At 40.7% G+C, this 22,721-nt stretch overlaps 1 protein-coding gene across 4 annotated transcripts in view; it reads left to right on the forward strand.

Annotated features, from left to right (window-relative positions):
* SDK1 (sidekick cell adhesion molecule 1) overlaps positions 1-22,721 on the forward strand; it is a 973,914-nt gene that overhangs the window by 523,249 nt on the left and 427,944 nt on the right. For all 4 annotated transcript variants that reach the window (XR_010122494.1, XR_010122492.1, XR_010122493.1 and 1 more), the window contains exon 5: positions 11,548-11,681. Coding sequence is in view for 1 of the 4 variants with exons in the window: in XM_063646050.1 (XP_063502120.1) it covers positions 11,548-11,681 (134 nt within the window). In the remaining 3 variants the exon portion in view is untranslated. The remainder of the gene's footprint in view (positions 1-11,547; positions 11,682-22,721) is intronic.

Below are 22,721 nucleotides of genomic sequence, written 5' to 3' on the forward strand. Positions count from 1 at the left end.
GGAGGGTTCTATCAGGATAGGAGGGGGAAGTGCTTAACGCCGACTCACATAACTCAGGTGGTGTGGGGGCTCCCTTGAGACCAAGCATGCTGTGGTATAGTTGCACTCCCGGTAGATGGTAATGCCAGAGGCTGCCTCAATCCCAAAGATTCAGAGTGTCCACCCCTGCATTTCGTCACCAGTTTCATGATCCCCTCTACCGTAGGCCAGGCCTGTCTTAGCCAGTGGGGGGATCTGATGGGAGACCTAGAGAAAGGGGGAGGCAGAGACAGACAAAGAGACACAAAGACAGAGGCAGACAGAGAGAAACAGAGAGAGGGGGCCAAGCCGCAGAACTGTTAACCTCACAACAAAGGTTTGCACAGACTTCTCTCCCTGGCATGTTGTCTCACTGGGTCTGGGGCCAGGGAGGTGACAGAGACAACAGTTAAAGGACTTGATGAGAGAATACATTTGGGATGGGCACAGGCTGGGAGGCTGGGTTAGAGTCTTGATTCTTCACCTTCTTTGACAAAATTATTTGACCTCTGGTAGCCTCTGCTTCCTGTCTGTAACATGGAGATGATAACAGCAGCTAAGTATTTCTGAGTTTTAAGTGTATGCCAACTGTATGTACCAATCACCTTTTAGTATCTCATTTATTTCTCCTACCAACACTAAGGGATGGATACAATTATTATCCCTATCCGACCTGAGCATTGGTGCTGTCACTCAAGGAGCTGGCCCGTTGTCACAGCGTCACCAGCTAGGAAGTGTCAGAAAAGGGACTCCCATGCAGTCATCTCTGGATCCAAACCCCTGGTTGCTGCGAGGGAATTCGAATCCCTGTGGGATGACCATGAGGGCTAGGTGAGATGCATGCAGAGCACACAGCAATTGCTGGGCCCGTGGAACGTGCCCTCCTCATCATGATGGCTCATCATGATGGCGAGGAGGGCAGAGCAGAAGCTTTGTAGAGAAGAAGAGTTGACAGGGAGCATGGTGCCCCTTCTGAGAAGCAACAAGCAACTCCAGGTGGTGGCTGAGTGAGGAGCAGATGGAGGGTCGGTCCCTAGGGAGGTATGTCCAAAGCCAGCAGGTTCACTTCCTCTGAAATCCTACACAGAAGAATCTCAGAACGCTGAAAGGATGCCAGTGTCTGTCTCCCAACTGTGGCTAATGGTTCAGTGGGATTTGCATATTGGCACCTTCTGAATAATTCCCAGCACAGGTGTAAATAATGCAAGGCCTGAATCCCAGCCCGACCTGCACAGTGAGGCAGCCCTTCTCCAGGAAGAGACATGTGTGTCACAGTTAACCAAGGGTGCAGTAAGCCCTCCTGAAAGCTCAGTTTAGGTGCCCAGGATTTTAAAGAGCTCCCAGCCTTGTTGATAAATCAGTTTCAACCTGATGGCTGTTTGACCATTTCCCTGTACTCGTTTGCCAGAACAGTGTCCATAGTCACAGAGAGTGATGGCACTGGCTGGCTGTCTGATAAAGCAAAGAACCCGACAGGACAGATGTTGTTTACACACAAATGCCATACCTATCATAGTAGCGTTTAGCAAGAAAAAAAATTGTTAAAAATTGGATTTACTTATTGATTTATTTTCATCTTCATTGTTGATGGTGTTTGTGCTTGAGCATGATCTATCCCTGTAGTTAGGGGAGCATGTGTTTTGAGTCATGCACTGAGGATCCACCATCACCAAGGGGTATTAGGCTGTTCTTGCATTGTTATAAGAGAATACCCGAGACGGGGTAATTTATAAAGAAAAGGGGTTGAATTGGCTCATAGATCTGCAGGCTGTACAGGAAGCATGGTGACATCTGCACCTGGGGAGGCCTCAGGAAGCTTCTAATCATGGCGGAAGGCAAAGGGGGAGGAGGCATGTCACATGGCGAGAGCAGGAGCAAGAGGGACAGAGTGAAGGGGGAGGTGCCACACACTTTTAAACAGCCAGATCTCACAAGAAGTCACTCTCATGAGGACAGCACCAAGAGGTTGGTGCTAAATATTCATGAGAAATCCACCCCCAAGACTCTGATCCAGTCATCTCCCACCAGGCCCCACCTCCCATACTGGGAATTACAGTTCAACATAAGATTTGGAGGGAACACAGATCCAGACCGTATCCCTGAGATCAGCTGTGCTCGAGGTGCTGTGAGTCTGCTGTAGCCATCGCAGGTGCTCCCGTCTCTGCTAGGCACAGCTTTGTCACTCGGCAATCGAAAAGAGTCTTAACACGAGAGTGGAACCCCTTGGTCATAATTATGCTCCTTCAAAAGGGAACAAATGTGGTGACAGCCTGGAAAGGTGGATGGAAAGCATTTCAAAAAGCAGTTCACTCTGCTCATAATTTTCTAGTATTCCTCTGCTATTATTTGCTTTTAAAGAAGAGCCCTCTGCTTCCTAGCAGCTGCTGCATATGCTTGGTCCAGCCACGAAGACATAATCCTCTGCAGGCAGCATCACGTGGAGCGAGGGTCAAGTCCTCTGCCCGGTGCCCCTTTATCTGCACAAGGGAAGAAAGACTCCTGAGTGCCTCATTCCACAGAAAGTGAGATACAGAAAGCATTTGACTTGTCAGGAAGCGAGAATTACCAGCCCCAGGCTTCCCCAACTCAGCCCACGAAGTAAGAATGGCTGGGCTAACGCTTCTCTGCAGAGGCTGCAAGTGCAGATGCCGGCAGCCATGCACAGTCCTCCCAGGAATATTCTTGTGTCTGCTGTGTCCTGCTTAGCCATGGCCATATTTATTTAATTTTTGATGGAATTATTTATTGTGTTTTATTCTATTGCTATATAAACTGAGCCGATTTCAGAATTGACTGCTGTTTGCAGAGTATCTTGGGGAGAGGAGGATTGCTCACGAGGAGCTCCCCCCCCAATCTGGAGCAGCTTTAGTTGGTCCTCATCTACTTTTTAGATGCCTTTCTGTCATCACTTTTCATGGTTTCCAGTTTGACTGGATTTTACACTCTTGGGAAGTTCCACTGTTTAAGGATCTAAAGACTAAAAACATGTATTCCACACATTTTGTTTAAATCATGTTTCTTTTTCTTTTTTCTAGAATTTTTATTTTAGCAGAAAAAGTCTTGGCTGGAAATGTTTCTGCCTAAACCTGGGCTCTGTAAAAACTCCTCCTTCATGTCGTTCCTCTGCATATGACCACACCAGGAATTTGGCGTAGCCATTTGTTTGTGCCTAGTGCTGAAACAATTAGTTAAAATAACAAAAGGCCCCTGGATAAGTACAAATTGACTGAAGTGCTTTTGAAGATTAGCTAGGAAATTTAAGAAACACTACTATAAATAAGAAATATATTTATTCTGGGCAAAAATCCCTGATGAAATAAATCCTTCACTAGTTACATCAACAGTTATCCTGTAATCTCTTCATTTCTTTTCTGTCCCTCCTACTAGACAGCATCTTTCCTAAAGGAAAAGAATCAATTCTATTTATGACACATAAACACATGTGGAGAAAAGGCCAGGGATTTTCCAGCATTAAAATCTTGTAAAGTGGGTTTTAACATTCATGGCATCCGGGTGGAAGTATCTGAAGACAAGTTGTTTCTAGGCCTCTTTGCTAAATTATTACATGTACACTCTTGAGCAGATGGGCTTTGTTTTAGGTAATGGAGGCTTCTGGTCATTTTATGACTCTAATCTGATAATTCAGTGACCTAGCTGTGTTTGTACTGAAGCCTGTTAACTAAAACTCTAGGAAGTATTTGATATTTAGCCCCTAGAAGAGGACAGTAGACGACATTTACTGTTTTCTTACTTGCCAGTCACATTCTACACCTGATGAACCAGATTCAGACTTAGCAAACATGGAATTTGTAGCTTATGAGCCAGCCTCATTCACCTCACTACCTGATTTGCACTTCATCAGTGTCCTTTTGATGTCAGAATTGTTATCCCCATTTTACAGATGAGAAGTCCAAGTGATGAGCCTGTGGGAGTAAAATCGGGGCCAGATCCACTTCCACTTCTATTGCCCCACCCAGGTCACAGTTGCCTGATCGCATTAAGGCCCTCTCTGTATTAACACAGAATATCATGGTGTCATTGATGGTGTTACTTCCTGTCAACTGTGATCATCTTGTTCTGGTAGAAAAATAAGGTGTCTTCTCTGCAGACCACGTTAGATTTTAACTTTAAGTCAGGTTCGACCTTACTTCTGGTTCCAGGAAGCTCAGGGAGCTTGGTTGGGAGAAGATGCAAGAGCTCTGAGCTCACATCTTCTTTGGGCTTTCATTCAGAGACCGACAATGTGCACCCAGGCAGATGTCCCTCTCTGCCTCTTTTCTGACCATCCACCAAAGCACCTCTCTGCTGCTGCTGTTGGCCATGGTGCTGGGAGCAGTCAGGGAAGCCCCAGGCCAGCCCTGCAGTTCAGGAGGGAGTTGGATGTGCCACCTGGCCATGCAGAAGCCCCCGGCCAGAGCTCCAGTGGAAGGCACGTGGGTAGATGGTCAGCAGGGATGGCATTTCCTCCCACGCCACCTGCAGAAGCAGCCGTTCTGTTCCTGAGTTATTAATACCTTGTCGGCTAGAGAACTGGGTCTGTCTTGCTAATGTGATATCCCATTAGATTTTTACACTTTCAGAAGCTATCACTAGGGAAACAGATGTGGTTGGACCTGTGTGCTTTGTGGTGACTTTACTGCCTGTGTGGCATAACTACTTTTCCTCTAAAACTCTGTAAAATGAACAGACTGGCTTCACACGTTTGGCACTTCATACTGCCATCATTTATCTTTTTACATCTTTGCAGCTCTTGCCACTAAGATAGCCCCTTGTGTTCAACAACCATATTTTCCAGTATGTCTTCCCTGGACAGTGTTAACACACACAGTAGGCACTGCAAAGATATTTAGAAAATGGTTAAATTACTCCTGTATTTGCTTGGGTTCCAGGTACCTAAATGTGCAGGCTCAGAAAGGAATAGTCAGAGTAAAAATGCGAATACAAATACTTGGAGATTCCCTTCTTTTTCTTCATTAATTTAACACACATTTATCGACTACACACTGTTTGGCTCTGTGATTAAATACTGGAGGATCCTTGTGTACAGGGAAAAAAAAGGTGTATCTGAACATATTTCAAATCCAAAGGATTTTAAAGGAGTTACCATTTTAGAAATTCCACCCTGCAACTTACCACCACTTGCGTCTATATTTAAGAGTTGACAGTCAATCTAGAAGAGTTGGGTAGAAGGTGAATTCACATAAATTCAATGGAATTTTTCCATATACTTGCCATTATAAGATTAACAATTACTATCCTAGAAAAGGATGCCCGTGTAGACTAACTTGAAATGTTTTTCAAGGCATGGGCCATTATGGTAACTAAACGGGTGGAGGCTTGACTGATCTTTTCCTGCCTCTAGTTTCTTCCCTCTCTGGTCATCTTTTGGTCTTTCTCCTTCTGCAGAAGTATAACTTATCCTTTACTGAAGAATCACAGTTCTCAAGTTTAATGGCTTTCTCCTCTGAGCGAGCCTGCCTGCCTGAATGCTTTGTGCTGAGCTGCAATACCATTTGCCCAGGACTTCTTGGTCTGTGCTAGGGATTCATGCTTTCTGTTAATGAACACAACTCAACTAGTGGTTTCTGTTGGTTTGAAATTACGAGAAACAGGTTTCCGAAATTCTTTCTTCTCTTGCTTTTAAGATGTTTTTCTTACACCCAGAGCAAATGGTCAGCAGCAAGTGTTTGCTCTTGATGGAATAAACATGTCACTCTGGCGACTTAACATGTATTGAGCATTCAGGGACTCAGTGCCAAAACTACTTGAAAGCAATTTTAGTTCTTGTCGTTATACAGCTATGGAAAGTTCATCAATTTCTAAGTTGTCTGCCTTGAACTTGCTTAAATTGTGAGGCATGAGATCCAGATTATACTCAGAACGCTAAGCCTTGGAATCAACCCTTTTAAAAGTTGCTTAATTAACATTAGGTATATCTCCTAATGCTGTCCCTCCCCCCTCCCCCAACCCACAACAGTCCCCGGAGTGTGATGTTCCCCTTCCGGTGTCCATGAGTTCTTATTGTTCAATTCCTACCTATGAGTGAGAACATGCGGTGTTTGGTTTTTTGTCCTTGCCATAGTTTACTGAGAATGATGTTTTCCAGTTTCATCCATGTCCCTACAAAGGACATGAACTCATCATTTTTTATGGCTGCATAGTATTCCATGGTGTATATGTGCCACACTTTCTTAATCCAGTCTATCGTTGTTGGACATTTGGGTTGGTTCCAAGTCTTTGCTATTGTGAACAGTGCTGCGATAAACATACGTGTGCATGTGTCTTTATAGCAGCATGATTTATAGTCCTTTGGGTATATACCCAGTAATGGGATGGCTGGGTCAAATGGTATTTCTAGTTCTAGATCCCTGAGGAATCGCCACACTGACTTCCACAATGGTTGAACTAGTTTACAGTCCCACCAACAGTGTAAAAGTGTTCCTATTTCTCCACATCCTCTCCAGCACCTGTTGTTTCCTGACTTTTTAACGATGGCCATTCTAACTGGTGTGAGATGGTATCTCATTGTGGTTTTGATTTGCATTTCTCTGATGACCAGTGATGATGAGCATTTTTTCATGTGTTTTTTGGCTGCATAAATGTCTTCTTTTGAGAAGTGTCTGTTCATGTCCTTCGTCCACTTTTTGATGGGGTTGTTTGTTTTTTCTTGTAAATTTGTTTGAGTTCATTGTAGATTCTGGATGTTAGCCCTTTGTCAGATGAGTAGGTTGCAAAAATTTTCTCCCATTCTGTAGGTTGCCTGATGCTAAATGACGAGTTAATGGGTGCAGCAAACCAACACGGCACATGGATACATATGTAACAAACCTGCACATTGTGCACATGTACCCTAAAACCTAAAGTATAATAATAAAATAAAATAAAATAAAGTTGCTTAATTAAAATTGAGAATATTTTTCAGTGGTTTTTTTTTTTTAAGATTTTACAAACTAATATTATGCATCTTCCTGCATGCTGACCTTCTGTTAATGTACTTGAAGGTCAATTGAAACTAGTCAAATGTTACTTTAACATTCATAGTGGTAAAACTATAGACTCAAATTATGCTTCTGTGTTTTATGGGCAAAGTTATTATTTTACTAAACATTTTACTGAATTGTCATCATAATGTATAAATTGATGTGAATATTACTACCCTAGTTTGTGGTAAGTGTTAAAGAGCAAAATACTTACTGATAACTAAAGACAATTTATATTTTCATGGAAGCTAACAGATGGGTTACATTGCAAGTTTTGGGAGAACATCATGAAAATCTTCACATCATGAAAATATTTCTGGACACCTCCTGGAACTCCTCCCCTTGGGTCCACAGATACTCTTAAGGGAAAGTTGTTAAAGTGCCCCCTGTTACTTCTTACAGCTTATAAGTACATCCGATCGAAGCTGTATGGGACATGAACAGTGTGTCCTGGTTCAAGTTAGTGTCTCCTCCACTCTGAGCAGGGAGTGGGGTTTCCAATAGTTGCTGATTAAATAGTGAAAAACTGTTTCACAAATAACTATTTGATTCTGCTCCAGTGGTGATCAGGGTGAATGTATACCCTTACTCTTCCTTCCTGGTCTTCAGGCACCTATGCAGTGCCCAGTGGGCTGTTTTCACCAACCATAAATCCTGTGCTTCCAGGATTCTGACGTCAGTATCACGTCCCTGAAGGCAGCTGATCTGCTGTGGCCTGGGGAAGGTCACACCCCCTGGCCATGCAAGCATAGCAGGGAGCTTCCCAGTCAATGCCTAGCAAGGTGGCCCTCCCTCCCCCATGCCCAAGGAGTGGGTCTAGCACCACCTCAATGCTGGTAGAGACCTAGCTAGCTCCTCTGTTCCTTGGATTTCATCTTTTCTGAAATAGACAACTGTGATTTTGCCCAGTAGCTCAGGAGAGTGTTGGAGGATCAAGTGAAGAATGGCCAGAAGCACTTAGCAAGTGCCCACTGGAAATGGTCTTCCTCTGCTGAACTGCACAGATACTTTGCTCATCAGTCTCAGCAATGAAAAACAACAGATTGGTTTCTCTCTTGTGAAAACCCTTCCCGTGCTTATAATTCGTACCTCAGGACCGGTTAGCTTGTTCTTTATGGTGTAGCAGCGTCTTCTCCCGAGCGGCAGCTCATCTCATCCATATTGCACTCAGTTATTTTTGTCCCTCTTTACTACTATCCCATGGAATTAAGAGTTAAAATGACAAGGTTTCATTTTTAAATGTACAAAGATGGGGGAAGACTAAGGAAGTAATTTTATTTAAAGCCACACATACATTTGTTTCAATAAAGTTAAAGGAAAATCTCTCAGGCCAAATATTATAATTTTTCTATGAAGTCAGTGTAAGTTTTAAATGTGTAATCTGGAGTTGTTATAATAAAGCCAAGTAATTCATATTATGGGCAAAGTATTCAACTTTGCTACCATAATTACCTAGCATGCCCCTGTGTTCTTTTCATTACGTTCTGATAGCAAAAGTGATATTTATTGTGGAGAAATTGGAAAATATTTTAAAAGGTTGAATTAAAAGAAAATAGCCTGTAATTGTACCACTTGGACTAACCACTGTTAACATTTTATGTGTACACACATATGTAGAAACAGATACATAGGACTTATTTGCAGTGCATAGAACACACACTTAAAAAAATCCAAAAAAGATGTTATCGCATGTGCTGTTGTGAATCTGTATCAGCGTGTTTTGACTTCCAGTGACAGCAGCCCTAACTTATCAAGGTTAAACAGGAAGTATCTGAGCTCATGAACCAGGAAGTCCCCAGACAGGACAGGCTGCTGGATGGTTGGTTCATTGGCTCTATGAGATGATGAAGGACCCAAGTGCTTTCCGTTGTCTCTCTTCTGCCCCCACCATTAGCTTCATGTGAAGGTCATTTCTATCATGGCCATAAAGTCACCACCATGAACACGTGCAACAAAATTATCAAGACCCACACCTGATGCTGGGAATGGGGCCAGCTCTCTTGTGTTGCATGGCTGGATTGCAGGGGGAAGGCATGGTTGCCATGACAAAATCAGGGCCACTAAGAAAGAAGACAGGATGGGCGCATGATACCTGCTTTACTGTCTTTAAACATGGTTTTCTTCTTAAGGTTTACAGCAGTTATCAGAATTTAAAATTAAGATGAATGGTTTTAGATATTTTATTTTCATTTAAAAAGTCAGTCTCTTGTAGAAATGCTCTGTTCAGAAAGATTTGGATAGGAACAAACACTTGGTTTCTGGGAAATTAATCTTCATGATCTGCAAAGATGTAGCATTTTCATGGTGTATTTTTGACAGCAGCAGTTTTTTTTTTTCATGAATTTTGACTTAAACCTTTATAGAAATTAAAAACTAAAAGAAAAAGATAAGCTTACAGATAAAAGTTATAATAGATGGAAACTTTAATATTTTTATCTTTATGTACTTTTTTATTTTCAATAGTCTTGAAATAATGCCATAAATAATATCGAGAATTCATGGATTTTTTATAAGGATAATTCTGAGAAACGATAGGCATATTTGAAATTACTGTGGTAAAAATCAGATGTTAAAGAAAAAGTTATATATTCAGTTTTTAAATTGTACTATTAAATGTGTAACTTCATGTGTAGTAAATATTCATATTTAATTTTAGCTGCCAGTGTAACATATACTAAAATAAAATGAAACAATTTCTATGGTTCTATAAAAGAATCTATAAAGGAGTCATAAATAATTATAATAAAACTCTATTGAAATATTTTTATGGGACTGAAAATTGAAAACTTCCTAATAGGGAAATTTTCATAAATGAGAAATGAAGTAAGTTAGTCATAGAGACCTCAAACAGTAATATATCCTATGGGAACCCTGAATAAGCAATAACTTCTTAAGATAATCTTATATAATGTGTAAAAATCAAGAGTTTTTGAAAAAGCTCTGCGAAAGGTAGCAGGAGGAAAAGGGATTATTATAATGCTAAAATTCCTCATGAGAGGTTACTGGTTTTGCATGCTTTTAATGTTACCAGAATAAAGATTTTAGATGATCTGAATCTGAAAGTGCTGTAACTATTCCCTATAGAGTAACACAATTGTGGTGGGTAACACAACTCACTCTAGAGACCTAAGATGTTTCTCTTGTTTTTGAAATAAGAGCTTAGACTAAATGATATTTTGGTGCTCAGAATGCATCTTACCTTCTATGCCAAATTCACCAGCCAATGAATAGTTTACTCAAATTCACATATTTTTCTTTTTTTTTTTTTTTTTTGAGACAGTCTTGCTCTGTCACCAGGCTAGAGTGCAGTGGCACGATCTTGGCTCACTGCAGCCTCTGCCTCCCAGGTTCAAGTGATTCTCCTGCCTTGGCCTCCCTAGTAGCTGGGACTACAGGTGTGTGCCACCACACCGAACTGATTTTTGTATTTTCAGTAGAGATGAGGTTTCACCATGTTGGCCAGGATGGTCTCGATCTCTTACCTCACAATCTGCCCACCTCGCCCTCCCAAAGTGCTGGGATTGCAGGCATGAGCCACTGGGCTCAGCCCATATTTTTTAAAATAAATTTTACCTCCCTCTTCCACCTCTTTAACTGGCAAAAAGAATACAGAATTATAACATAAGTGAAGGATACCATAAAACCCCTATTTCAAATGAAAGTTCCTTGGATGAATGGAAGTTGTGTCTTTATTGTTTTTATTCTTTTTTAAAAATTAAGTAGTATAATGAGAGTCTTTCTATGGTATGATTGGATGAGTATTAATCTGCATGTGAAAAGACCTAGTCCCTTCTCTACTGTTAAGTTGCTATGTTACGTAGGACAAGCAACTTAACTTCTGTGAGCCTCAGTGGCTCAGAGAAAGGACAGGTGCATTAAACGAGTCTCAGAGATGCCTTTCCCACTAGAATCGGGATGAATGAGAAGGTCTTGGTCACAATCAAGAAGACTGTTTACTCATCCTTTGCACTTCTAAGACATGGGGAGATAGTACAGGTGAAAAAGACGTGGTCTGGAGTTAATGATGGGAGAAGTTAAGTTGAAGGGGGGCAGCACTGTGCCCACTGGCGCCTTTCCTTCTACGCACCAGTGTAGATAGCCATACACAAAGCCTCTGATGAGGCTCCCCGAGGTGAAGAAAACCACAACCAATTCACTTGCCCTGGGTCAGGGTTGTGGTGGTCCAGCCTTCTAATTGAAGGGATTCCTTGTAACTGGTCTTGTTATGCATTCTCAGAGGAGGAACCTCTGAGTTTTAATGAACTCTGGATGTCTGTGTTCCAGAACATTGTCTTCTTCACAGTCAAGTGCTGGCGCAGATGTGGAGTACCCGGTAGGCTCAGACACTGGGGCTGCAGTGTGCCAGCTGGATCAGAAGAGGCTCTCTCTGCCGTTGTCGTATTCTTAAAGTCGGCCTGTGTATTGTTTTTGTCCTTCCAGCTCTTCTTTTAAACTCTAGGCATTCCTTTATAATTGGCCTAATTAATTTGGTCTTACAAGTAAGTTCCCTGGAGTAGCTTTGACACTGTCCTCTTCTTTTCTGAAACAGAGCCATCACATTGGAGAATCAGCTGGTGATCCTTGCCACCACAACCAGTGACTCCGGGGCATACAACGTGCAGGCCGTGAATGAGAAGAATGGAGAAAACAAGACAAGCCCATTCATTCATTTGAGCATAGCAAGTGAGTTTTGAAATCCCAAATGATAATTCTGAAAGCAATAAAATCTTGCTTTAATTAATAACCACTGTCTGATGGGACATTTTGCAATAAATTTTATCTCTCTAGTGTAGTAGTTATGGTTTAATATTGATCCAGTGCCAATAGTTTGGAGAGCTTTAGGGCTCCTGCTTTCTTCAAAATGATATGCAGAAAAATGCGAATCCAACTGGTACTTCTGAATGCCAGATCTTATTTGTTTTGGTAATTAAAAAAAAAGTATTTGCTTTTTATACACAGTCAATGCATGTTGTTCCTAACAACAAAAAAACTTTCAATTTAAATGAATTGTATCCATGAACCTAAATCAGGACTAGATTAGGTACAGATTATATTCTTTTAATCTAACAAGAAAATCCTTGAGAAATTCTACATATTAAGTTGTACCAAAATTAGCAGTATTTAAGCATAATCAGTTGATCATTTTTTTCTACCTAATTTAACTGAAAGCCTGATTCTTGAAGAGAATGCACACAAATCATGGGTATTTGTAGATTTCATCTGAGGGGACTTTAGCTTGAGTAAACTTAGTTTTACATGTTTGGCCTTTAAATTCTACCAGCAAGAGTTAATTGCTAAAGATGGGAAAATCACCCAAAGCAGGAACTCTGAACTAAACTAGATTCAGACATCCACATCAGAAGGCTTGTCATCAGATGTTTGCAGCATGAAGCTTCATGGTATGAAATGAAATTGTCATGTGGTTGAGAAAATAGGGTTGAAACTGGTGGTGGATGGTAAATTTCAAAATATTATTATCATTTCATATGAGTGAATTATATTGATTTGTTTGTATAGTAGTGGATTTTATCTTTTTAAAAATCGTCTTGAAGGAATCGTTTCCCCCTGCAAGTGGTTTGAAAAGTATGTGGGGCTAGGCAGGGTAGCTCACACCTGTGATCCCAGCAATTTGGGAGGCCAAGGCAGGCAGATTACTTGAGGTCAGGAGTTCGAGACCAGCCTGGCCAACGTGGTGAAGCCCTGTCTCTATAAAAAATGCAAAATTAGCCAGGCATGGTGGTGTGCACCTGTAATCCCAGCTACAGGGGAGGCTGAGGCAGGAGAGTCACTTGAAACCAGGAAGTGGAGGTTGCAGTGAGCTGAGATCGTGGCATTACACTCCAGCCTGGGCAAAAAGAATGAAACTCCATCTCAAAAAAAAAAAAAAAAAGAAAAGAAAAGTATGTGGGATGGAGTGATGGTGTTCGCCTCACATGGCCCTCAAGGGGTACAATTGCCTTAGGCCCAGTAGAATTTCCTGGGCGAATCACTGTAGCAAACTCTGGGTGCAGGCATCTGTGGGAGTTAACTGAGTGGGGTCTCAGATGCCTGCCTAATTGGTCCCAAGTGGCCACGATGTGCTGTCATCCTGCCTTGAGCTCCTTAATTTGAGGAATTGAATCTTGCTCTCCAGAATGTAGACTTGGCACAGATTTAGGATGAGTAGGGTCTTTGTGATGCCGTGGAGAATGATGCACATGGATTAGGGGTGGGGTTCACAAAACCCAGTGCATGCTGTACTACGATGTAAAGGAGTGTCTGCATTGGGAATTACAGTAGAAATGAGGATGATTTATTAAGATTTTTTCCAAGGGTTATGATAAAGAATGGAAATTGTATTATCAAATAGATTGTTATTATTTTAATGATTCCAAACTTTACAAGTAGAGCCATTTATCTTGTTTAGCAAATATGATTCTGTACTCAATTGTAGTATAACTACCAGGATAATAATGAGTCAAAGGGGGTGAAATTCTGCATCAGAAACAAGGAAGTTGGCCTTCCTCCGTTAGAAGAATTATTCCACAGAAACTGATTAACATCACAAAGTTATAAAACAGTCCTTACCTAGTACTTGGCTACCTCCCTACTCTGTAAGGGCCAGCAAAAAACAAAGTGAGTACAGTGAATTTGCAAACTGCTGTACTAACATAATACCATGGTGTTAGATAATTGGAATATGTAAATTTTTTTCAGTAATTTCAGTTTCTACCCTGACCGAAAAGTATATTGAAAGCTGCTCATAAATATTATAATTAACTGGCTTGCATTTTGTTCCTTTGTATGTATTTTTTAACTTTTCATTGGCACCAGGTAAAAATGTGTAAAAAGTGAGATACAAGGCAGTTGATGATACAGACTTATTTTAAATCTTAGGAGAAAACCTACATTTTGTTCCTTTATGAATTCTTTGCTTTTTATGAGGGCCAGGTAAAATGGGAGAAGAAAGAAGGTTGAGGAAACTGCCCTATTTTAATTCTTAGGAGAACCTTCCTGGTGACATATGGGATTTCGCTAAATGTTAAATGGCAACCAATTATGCTTTTTTTTTTTTTTTTTTTTTGCTAAAAGTTTTATTTTGAAAACCTCTAAAAGTCAGAAGTCTTGATTAATCTGTAGAATCCCCCAGAATTGTTTAAATTGTGCTTCTTTCTGGAATGCAGTGAGTGCTCTAAGCAATGAACACTGCAGTTCAGGACCTGGCCACCCTGCTCCTGGTGAGGCTGTGAAGTATTGAAGGATGTGTCTCTTCACCAGATTTATTATGAAATTAGATATTCTCAAGACCTATTGATACTGGGAGTAAGATAGAGTGTGTTCTGCAGACTTAGATATCTTTTTCTTGATGTAGGCTTTTGTGGAAACACCACACAAGATTGAGGAAAATTTGTAAAAACTTTCCAGCCAGCGTTTCTGAAAAATCAAAAGATACTACAGCCAATTATCATTTAACGAAGATACATTTTTCCTTGCTCGGGAGAATAAAGCAGGGAACCTTTATGTTGTGAACACCATGGGGATGATCGGGTACTGGTAATTAAATTCCTGGTGGATTGTGCTGTAATTAGGTTAAAATCGGAGTGTCGTGCAGCCCCGCCTCTTGTTTGCTGTTGTGGTAATAATCCGTTCCTTCCTTGAGGACAGCACCGTGTTAGAGTGCAGCGGCAACCAGGTCTAGCCCTGTCTCACATCTGAATAAGTGATGTGCTGTCACCCAGCTAACAGGAGGAAATCATACATTTTCATCAACAACCTTGTACTTGAGAGTTCAAAAACATCACCCCTTTTCAATTGCTAGATACTGCGGCTACACCTGAAGCTTATGGGAAGCAAAAGATAAAGAGGTTTTAGATTTAAATATTTTTTTTAAAAAAGCATGACTGTTAGAAGTGAGATGCAGTCCCATAATGGTACCGCCTGCTGTTTTGTGCATATTTAGTAGGTGGCATTATTATCACTCAACATTTCTCCCCTTTTGTGTGGTTAAGAAGATAAATTCCAGCATGTTCTGAATCGATATTCCTGTAGGGAAGGAGAGGATTTCCCTGAACTCTCCACCCCGCTGCCCTGGTGAGAGCTTGCTGCCATCCCAGGGGTGGATCCACTTTGAAGTTTTAATGTAATGTGAAGCCAGCAGATGTTAAGGACATAGGTGGGACTGTTGAAGCGTCCTGCATGAATTTTTCATGGCCGACTCCCATTTTATGTTTCTGAAAAATTCTGGCAGTAAAGTGTCATACTATTTATAAAACTATGCTTGGTTCTAAATTGTTCATTTGTGATGTGGGGCTAGGCCCCAGACTGGTTTTTAGTAATATTTCAAACAGTGCTCAGGTGCACACCAGAAAAAGAAGGGGTTGGGCCTGCCTGAGAGTAGATGTGTCTGTTCTGAGGTCAGACCCGGGCAAGCTTTATGAACCTGTCAACCTATTTTTGGCTTTTGCTTTGAAGATTTTACATTGAGTTAACCTTTGTGGAACAGAACTTCTGAACTGAATTACTATGTGAATAAGAGTTTCTTCCTTTAAAAAAAAAAAAAAAAAGCAGTTAGGTGATGAGACGAATTCCATACAATGGTTAATCAGTCATTGTTTAATGCCATTGTACATACCTTAGACATACCATCAGTTCTGATCCAGTATTCAAAATGTCCAGTGTAATGAGATTCTCTACTAAGGATGAAGCTTGGATTAAAATGAAATGACTGCCTCTCTCCTTCCTGTTTTTTTCACCTCTTTCATTTTAATGTCTCCTCTTCAAACAACATTTGCAGATAGGATATCATTTCAGCTGATCCTTCTTCAGGCTGACAAACCCTTGCTTTTAATTCTGAAGACCACTTAACATTCTTTTGTCCTCTATAATGCTAATTTAACCGCAGACTCATATAGGTTTAGTAGTTGAAAGTGGATTCCTGAGAATCATGTCTATGAACAGTCATTTGAGAGGACTGCTCTGTAAAACATGGCTTTTGTGTGCCCAGGTAAAACTCTCTCCTATTTTCCTTGTACCTTTAACATTAAAGGGAGAGAGGGGAACAGGCAGACGCCTTCCAGATGGCCCCTGACTTGGCTCGGGTTCCTAAAACAATAGGAACTGTTTGAAATATTACTAAAAACCAGTCTGGGGCCTAGCCCCACATCACAAATGAACAATTTAGAACCAAGCATAGTTTTATAAATAGTATGACACTTTACTGCCAGAATTTTTCAGAAACATAAAGAAGTCTATTTTATAGTCAAGTCATGAGTTTAATCGTTTAGCCATGCATCGAACCTGCTCTACGGAGTGAAGCGTGAGGCATGCTGGCCTCCGGAGCTGGTGTTGGACAGAACGAAGTCTAGGCCATGGTCCCTAATGCTTTTCCATAAACACACCATCAGGAAACAAGCCTTGAGCATTTACCCCTTGCGCATGAACACCTAGTTACTTACCAATTCTAAACATTGACCATCAGACAGAAGAGAGGAATCAGCAGTGCTAATCATGAAGGTTCCGTTCCGTCTTTACTGGACGTCTCATGGCGCAATATGCACTTTGTGAATGGAAATCCGTATTTTACTTGATTTTCTTGATGCAATCTGGTTTTTTTGAAAAATTCTTATGACATCTGGTTACAGAGAATTGTTTTTTCTTGGCGACGTGGCTTGTACTAACAACACAAGTGTTCCTGCTGCCATTTGTTGCCATCCGATTGTGCTGGTGTTGTGAGTGACTCAGATCCGTGGTTTCTTCCAGAAATGCCTTCGTCTTCATTTGTCCACTTTGTGAGAGTTAGTTTAGATAAAACGAAATACACAAGTACATAAATCCACCTCTCCAGGCAAAGGTGAAACTGTATCCCATGCCTGTGAGGGCATCCTGTCCACTTCTCTGACAATGAGAATTTTCAGACCCTTCCTTGGGATATCTTGCGTACAGAGTGTCACATGGGGCCACCCGACGAACAGACTCAACCTGCATAATAAATAACATTGAAACTTAGTTTCCTTCTTGGGCTTTCAGTGAGAAAACATAAAATACCATGTCCAATATTTCGTTTCTGAGCCCCAAATGGATGGATTGGGGAATGAGTTTTAGAAGAGGAATGTAGCTGATGGCTCCCAGCAAGACTTCACTCACCGCAACAAAGACCATCATTCTCTCCTCACCCCACAAGGCAAAACTAGATTGTTTCTATTGCCCACTCATGCCTCCTTTACCATATCCCCATCTCTTCTTATCCCAAGGTGTCCTCTTTTCCCCTGTGTGATTTATTTCAACCTGATTTCACTGTTGTTAAATCTTAGGAAATCTAAGCTGTCTTAAATCTTAGGTTAAGCTATGATCATTTGCCCTAAAAGTTTGAACAAATTTGGGGTAGTTCAATATGCCCAGTTTCCCAAAGCAGCAGTCACTGGTCTGAGTATTACTCAGGATACATATAGATTTCCAAGGTGTAGGCAGGCATGTAAAATTTCCAAAGAACCTATTTTCAGTCCTTTCATATTCACATTCTAAAACTGGATCTGAGGATGCCTGAGGTCAAATTTTGCTTTTCACAACTGCTCCTTTCTTTCCGAACGAGATGGAAGGCTCGTGTCTTACTCATCCTGAATCTTTAACATGGGCAATTATCTGAGGGTGTAAATGCCCAGGTGCCAAACAAAGGGAGAATTCTAAATATCAGGGGCAGAATTGAGAAAGTGAGACTCTGATAATTGGGAAATAAATAATTTTATAAATCAGATGTTTTCAATCTTTTGCTGTCTACAAAACGAGGTGGGACCTACTCGCGTTGTCAGCTGACACTTCATTACAAATAACTTGATCCTTGCTAACTGTAACACAGTCTACTTGTTCTCAGGACGGGAAGAGACTTCTAGCCCCTTTGCAAGTGCGGGGCCATGTGAGTGGAATAAAGTGTCACTTTCAGGCCACATGTTTAAGAGCCTCCCCTTTGGGGACAACCATGGCCAGGCCACATATTGAGCCACAAGATGGAAGCTGTCTGGATATTTGAATCAGTACAGGGGAAGAATAGCCCGGGAGGGCCACCCAAGCAGAATTGGACTAGTTATGAGTAAGAAACAAACCTTTGTATGATAAGCACTGAGATTTCAGCATTTATTTGTTATTAGAACAAACCATGTCTGTCCTAACTAATAAATTACGACGACGGGGCGCATTGGCTTATGCCTGTAATCCCAGCACTTTGGGAGGCCAAGGTGGGCGGATCACCTGAGGTCAGGAGTTTGAGACCAGCCTGACCAATAAGGAAACTCCATCTCTACTAAAAATACAAAAATTAGCTGGGTGTGCTGGTGGGCTCCTGTAATCCTAGCTACTCAAGAGGCTGAGGCAGGAAAATCAATTGAACCTGGGAGGTGAAGGCTGCAGTGAGCTGAGATCACTCCACTGCACTCCAGCCCAGGTGACGGAGCAAGACTCTCTCCAAAAATAATAATAATAATAATAAATAAATAAATTACTATATGACTTTTGGCATATAACTTAGAAGGAATTTAAAGAATTGAGAGATATTCTGTAACAAAATTTCTTCCATTTTCGTCTGTTGCTTTATATGAACAAAATTTTATCTATGAAAAAGAAAAGATTAAAATTAAACTTTATTCCTCATGTCATTGAGAGATGCGTTTCTAGTTTTTTAAAATATAAAACCTATTCATCAAAATTTGTAATACTTTAAAAAATTAATTGAATGTCGATAATAATTGTAACAATAACTCAATCCAAGAGAAGATTTGTTTTGGTTTGGTTTGCCCCCGAGTCATATGGTTAAAAACATTTTTTTAAGAAATTTTTGTTCTTTTTTTTTTTTTTTTTTTTTTTTTTGACACAAGGACTCTGTCACATGGACTGGAGTACAGTAGTGAGATCATGGCTCACTGCAGCCTCAAACTCCTGGGCTCAAGCAGTCCTGCTGCCTCAGCCTTTTGAGTAGCTGGGACTACAGGCATGAACCGCCATACCTGGCTAATTTTTTAATTTCTTTTTTTTTGTAGAGACAGTCTGGCTATGTAACCCATGCTGGTCTCAAACTTCTGGCCTCAAATAATCCTCCTCCCTTGGTCTCCCAAACCACTGGGATTACAGGTGTGAGCTACTGAACCCCACCAAGATTGAAATTTATACACATATTTTTTTCAGAGGCTATGATATGGTAATTAATACAGTTCTTTGAATCATGTGTTTTTTAAATGGGTGATGCTGTGTATCAGATCTTTAGACCTGCTTATCAAATATTTAGATTCCTTTGAATACATATAGATGAGCTGCAGTAATTTTATTAAAATATACTGAAATAGTAAAACATTAAAATATACCAGAAATTATATTCTTTTCAGTCCTTCAAATTTATGATGAAAAAATTGTAGATGTCAACTTAAAATGTAAGAAAGATGCACAGTTTTACAGAATTGTTTTAGGTGACCTAGGAACAACAACTGTTTGAAGCTATATGCAGATGTGATAATAAATTATAAACGAGAGTACTGTTGATGACCCTCCAAGGGCACACAGAGAGGAGAAGGCCCTAACATGTCTTGAGACCCGACAGATATTGTCACGTATATTTTCCTTCTTAGATTCCACGACAGCCCTGCGGGTTAACAATCAACGCTGTTTCAAAGCTGAGGACACTGAGGCTCTGAGAGATTAGGTTATTGACCCAGATCACAAAAACAGTCAATGAGAAGTTTGAGGATTCAAGCCAAAGTTTATTTGTCCCCCTCCCAAAACCCTCGTTTCTCCTATGAAAGCAGAACAGCATATACCATGGAGGCTGAGTGTGCTCTTGGGGTCAAAATGTGTCCAAGAGAGAAGCCCAAGGAGAAGGCAAAACTTTGGGGGAGGTGGCCATCCAGCAGGGAGTCTCTCTGCGAAGAGCTGTGTGTGTCCAGACCTCAGAGGAGCTTGGTTTTGTTTTAAAAAAAGGAGGTCTTCTGATATCAAAACCACTCCTGATAAACATTCATTCCATAGAACAGCAGTGTGCTGTGGCTCAGCAGCTTTGAGGCTGGCACCCTTTTGCAACCCCAGTGAGGCACGTTTGGGAGGGCGGCAAACACAGGTTTGGCTCAAGGGTGCAGTGGGAGATGCGCTGGAGTCAGTGCTTACTAAGGGAGCATCAGAACAATAAGTCACAATTTCTGATAATAAAGTGGTGGTTTTGTTATCAGTAATGCATTAGACAGCACATCGGATATAAAGTAAGACATGATCTGTCCCAGTGGATTTATAAGACTGATGTGCGTGATTATACTCCCTAATTCCCAGATACAGACGTCGAACTGTTGCGGCAGATTTTGCACAGTGAGTAAACTTCACCCAGGGAGTAAGGCAAGCACTTGGAGAATTAATTCACCAAGCAGAACTGACCAGTTGGATTCAGCAGAGGGACCATGAGTATTCATTTACTTCTCCCAATTATGCTGCGATTATTGAAAGACACAAATTATTCAGTAGTGATTTGCCTAATCAGATTTTTTACAAACTCCTCCACATAACCCAGTGTTAGTAACTCCTCCAATCTACCTTCCCTTCTGTCCCCTTGTTAAATGTCTCAATTTAAATTATTATATTCAGATATTTAAGCATAAGAGTTCTTTAATTTTAGCAGTTTGGGGGCTAGAACTTAAAGTAACCGTAATTTTGTTTTGTTTTTGGAGACAGGATCTTGCTCTGTCACCCAGGCTGGAGTGCAGTGGCACAATCATAGCTCACTACAGTCTCAACCTCCTGGGCTCAAGCGATCCTCCCACCCCAGCCTCCTGAGTAGCTGGGACTACTGGTGTACACCACCACACTTGGCTAATTTTTTAAAAATTTTTGTGGAGACAAGATCTGCCCATTGTTGCCCACACTGGTCTTGAACTCTGGGGCTGAAGTGGTCCTCCTGTCTCAGCCTCCCAAAGTGCTGGGATTACAAGAGTGAGCCACTGCACCTGGCCTAAAATTTTTACCTTTGATTTTGGAACCTAATTTCTTAGACTTAGCCAACAGCCAATACCTGAATTCAGTTTATAGGGAATTGAAGATAATTTCATTGTAGAATCATATTATGTAAACGTAGCATTTCAGAGTATGTAATATATTGAGAGTGACCCAAGATTATAACTATGCATTTTCTTTCTAGCTCTGATCACTCTATATGTTATAGTCATTGAAGCACTTTGTCTGCTCTCCTTGTCTCTGTAATTGATATGAAAGATAAGGAATTTTTGGAGGGCACAAACAAGGGGGATGGAAAATTGAATTTTTCCTGCAATCATTTTACAACCTCTGACATACATCCATTACACAGCTTGTCTGGAGAAATCCTAAGCAAAGTAATGGTTACTGGCCGAGATGAGACCACATGGAACAAGTTGCTAGTTGTAAATGTAGTTTTCTTAGGAAAACTGTGTTTACTCAGTAGTTGAATACAGTGATGATTCTGGTGAATTCCCTGAGGTTCAGTTTTTAGTTACTTTCTAGACTAAATGGTTCTACTTGTACCTTCCCAGTATGATTTTTCCTTTTACGAATGAGCTCAGTATTCTGAAGCTGCTAATTAAGAAACACCTGTTTAATTTCCCTTCCTTTAGAATTCTTAAGGTTTTCAAAATCCAGATTGTGTGAGTTCCTGGGCTAAATTGTCTTTTCATATCTCCTCTTTCAGAAAAATGAAAATATATTATTTTCTGAGTCAAAGGGAACATCTAGAGTGGAACCAACCTCTTCAATCATAACATGGTGTTTCTGCTGAGTGTAGGCCTAATATCCTATGGTTTAACTTCAGTTTCCAACTTTAAGGACAGAAAGATGTGATTTGGTCCAAAGCATAATGAAGGCTTATTGTAGTAATAGTAACAACAGCTGTTCATTGGATGTCTGCTATATGCCCTGTATGTAAATATTGTATCTCATTAAAAATAATTAATCACCTGGGCATGTTGACTCATGCCCAGTGCTTTGGGAGGCTGAGGCAGGAGCATTGCTTGAGCCCAGGAGTTCAAGACCAGTCTGGGCAACACAGGGAGACTCTGTCTTTAACAACAACAAGGAAAAAAAAAAACCTGCCAGGTATGGTAGTTGCATACCTGTGGTCCTAGCTGCTCAGAAGGGTGAGGTAGGAGGATCACTTGAGCCAGGGAGGTCAAGGCTGCAGTGAGCTGAGATCGCACCACTGTACTCCAGCCTGGGCAACCGAGCAAGACCCTGTCTCTTAAAATAATAATATAATAATCATAATAACCACCATTTAATCACGGTTTTTAATAAACAAGAGGCCATAAGGTCAGTATTATCCCCTTTTTGCAAATGAGGTAACAAATCAAAGCAACAAGTTACTTTCACTAATCTTATGCAGTTGATTACGTGGGTTAGTTTTGAACCCAGATTTGTCTTTTCCCCAAAGAGACTTTCATCATTTTACTTTTTGAGATGATTTATATTGAAGAACTGTTTTTGATTTTAAAAATCATGTTGTAATTTCTTAATCTGGCTGCTGCTGTAGTGAATGCAGCCTAACAATTGGTCACCTTTTGATAACAGTTCAACTCCACCTTTACCACTTAGTCATAATGTTTTATTACTGTTAATTGTAAACGATGTTCTTTTGGCTCTTATAGAAGGCAATTACAGCAGGTAATTAAAATTGTAGATCTTTACAATGTGTTTGAGAATATTAAATCAAGCCCATAGAAAATCAGGTAAAGTATCTGTTAAAGTGAAAGGCCA

Source organism: Symphalangus syndactylus, chromosome 9, assembly GCF_028878055.3.
Source record: "Symphalangus syndactylus isolate Jambi chromosome 9, NHGRI_mSymSyn1-v2.1_pri, whole genome shotgun sequence".
Lineage (NCBI taxonomy): Eukaryota > Metazoa > Chordata > Mammalia > Primates > Hylobatidae > Symphalangus > Symphalangus syndactylus.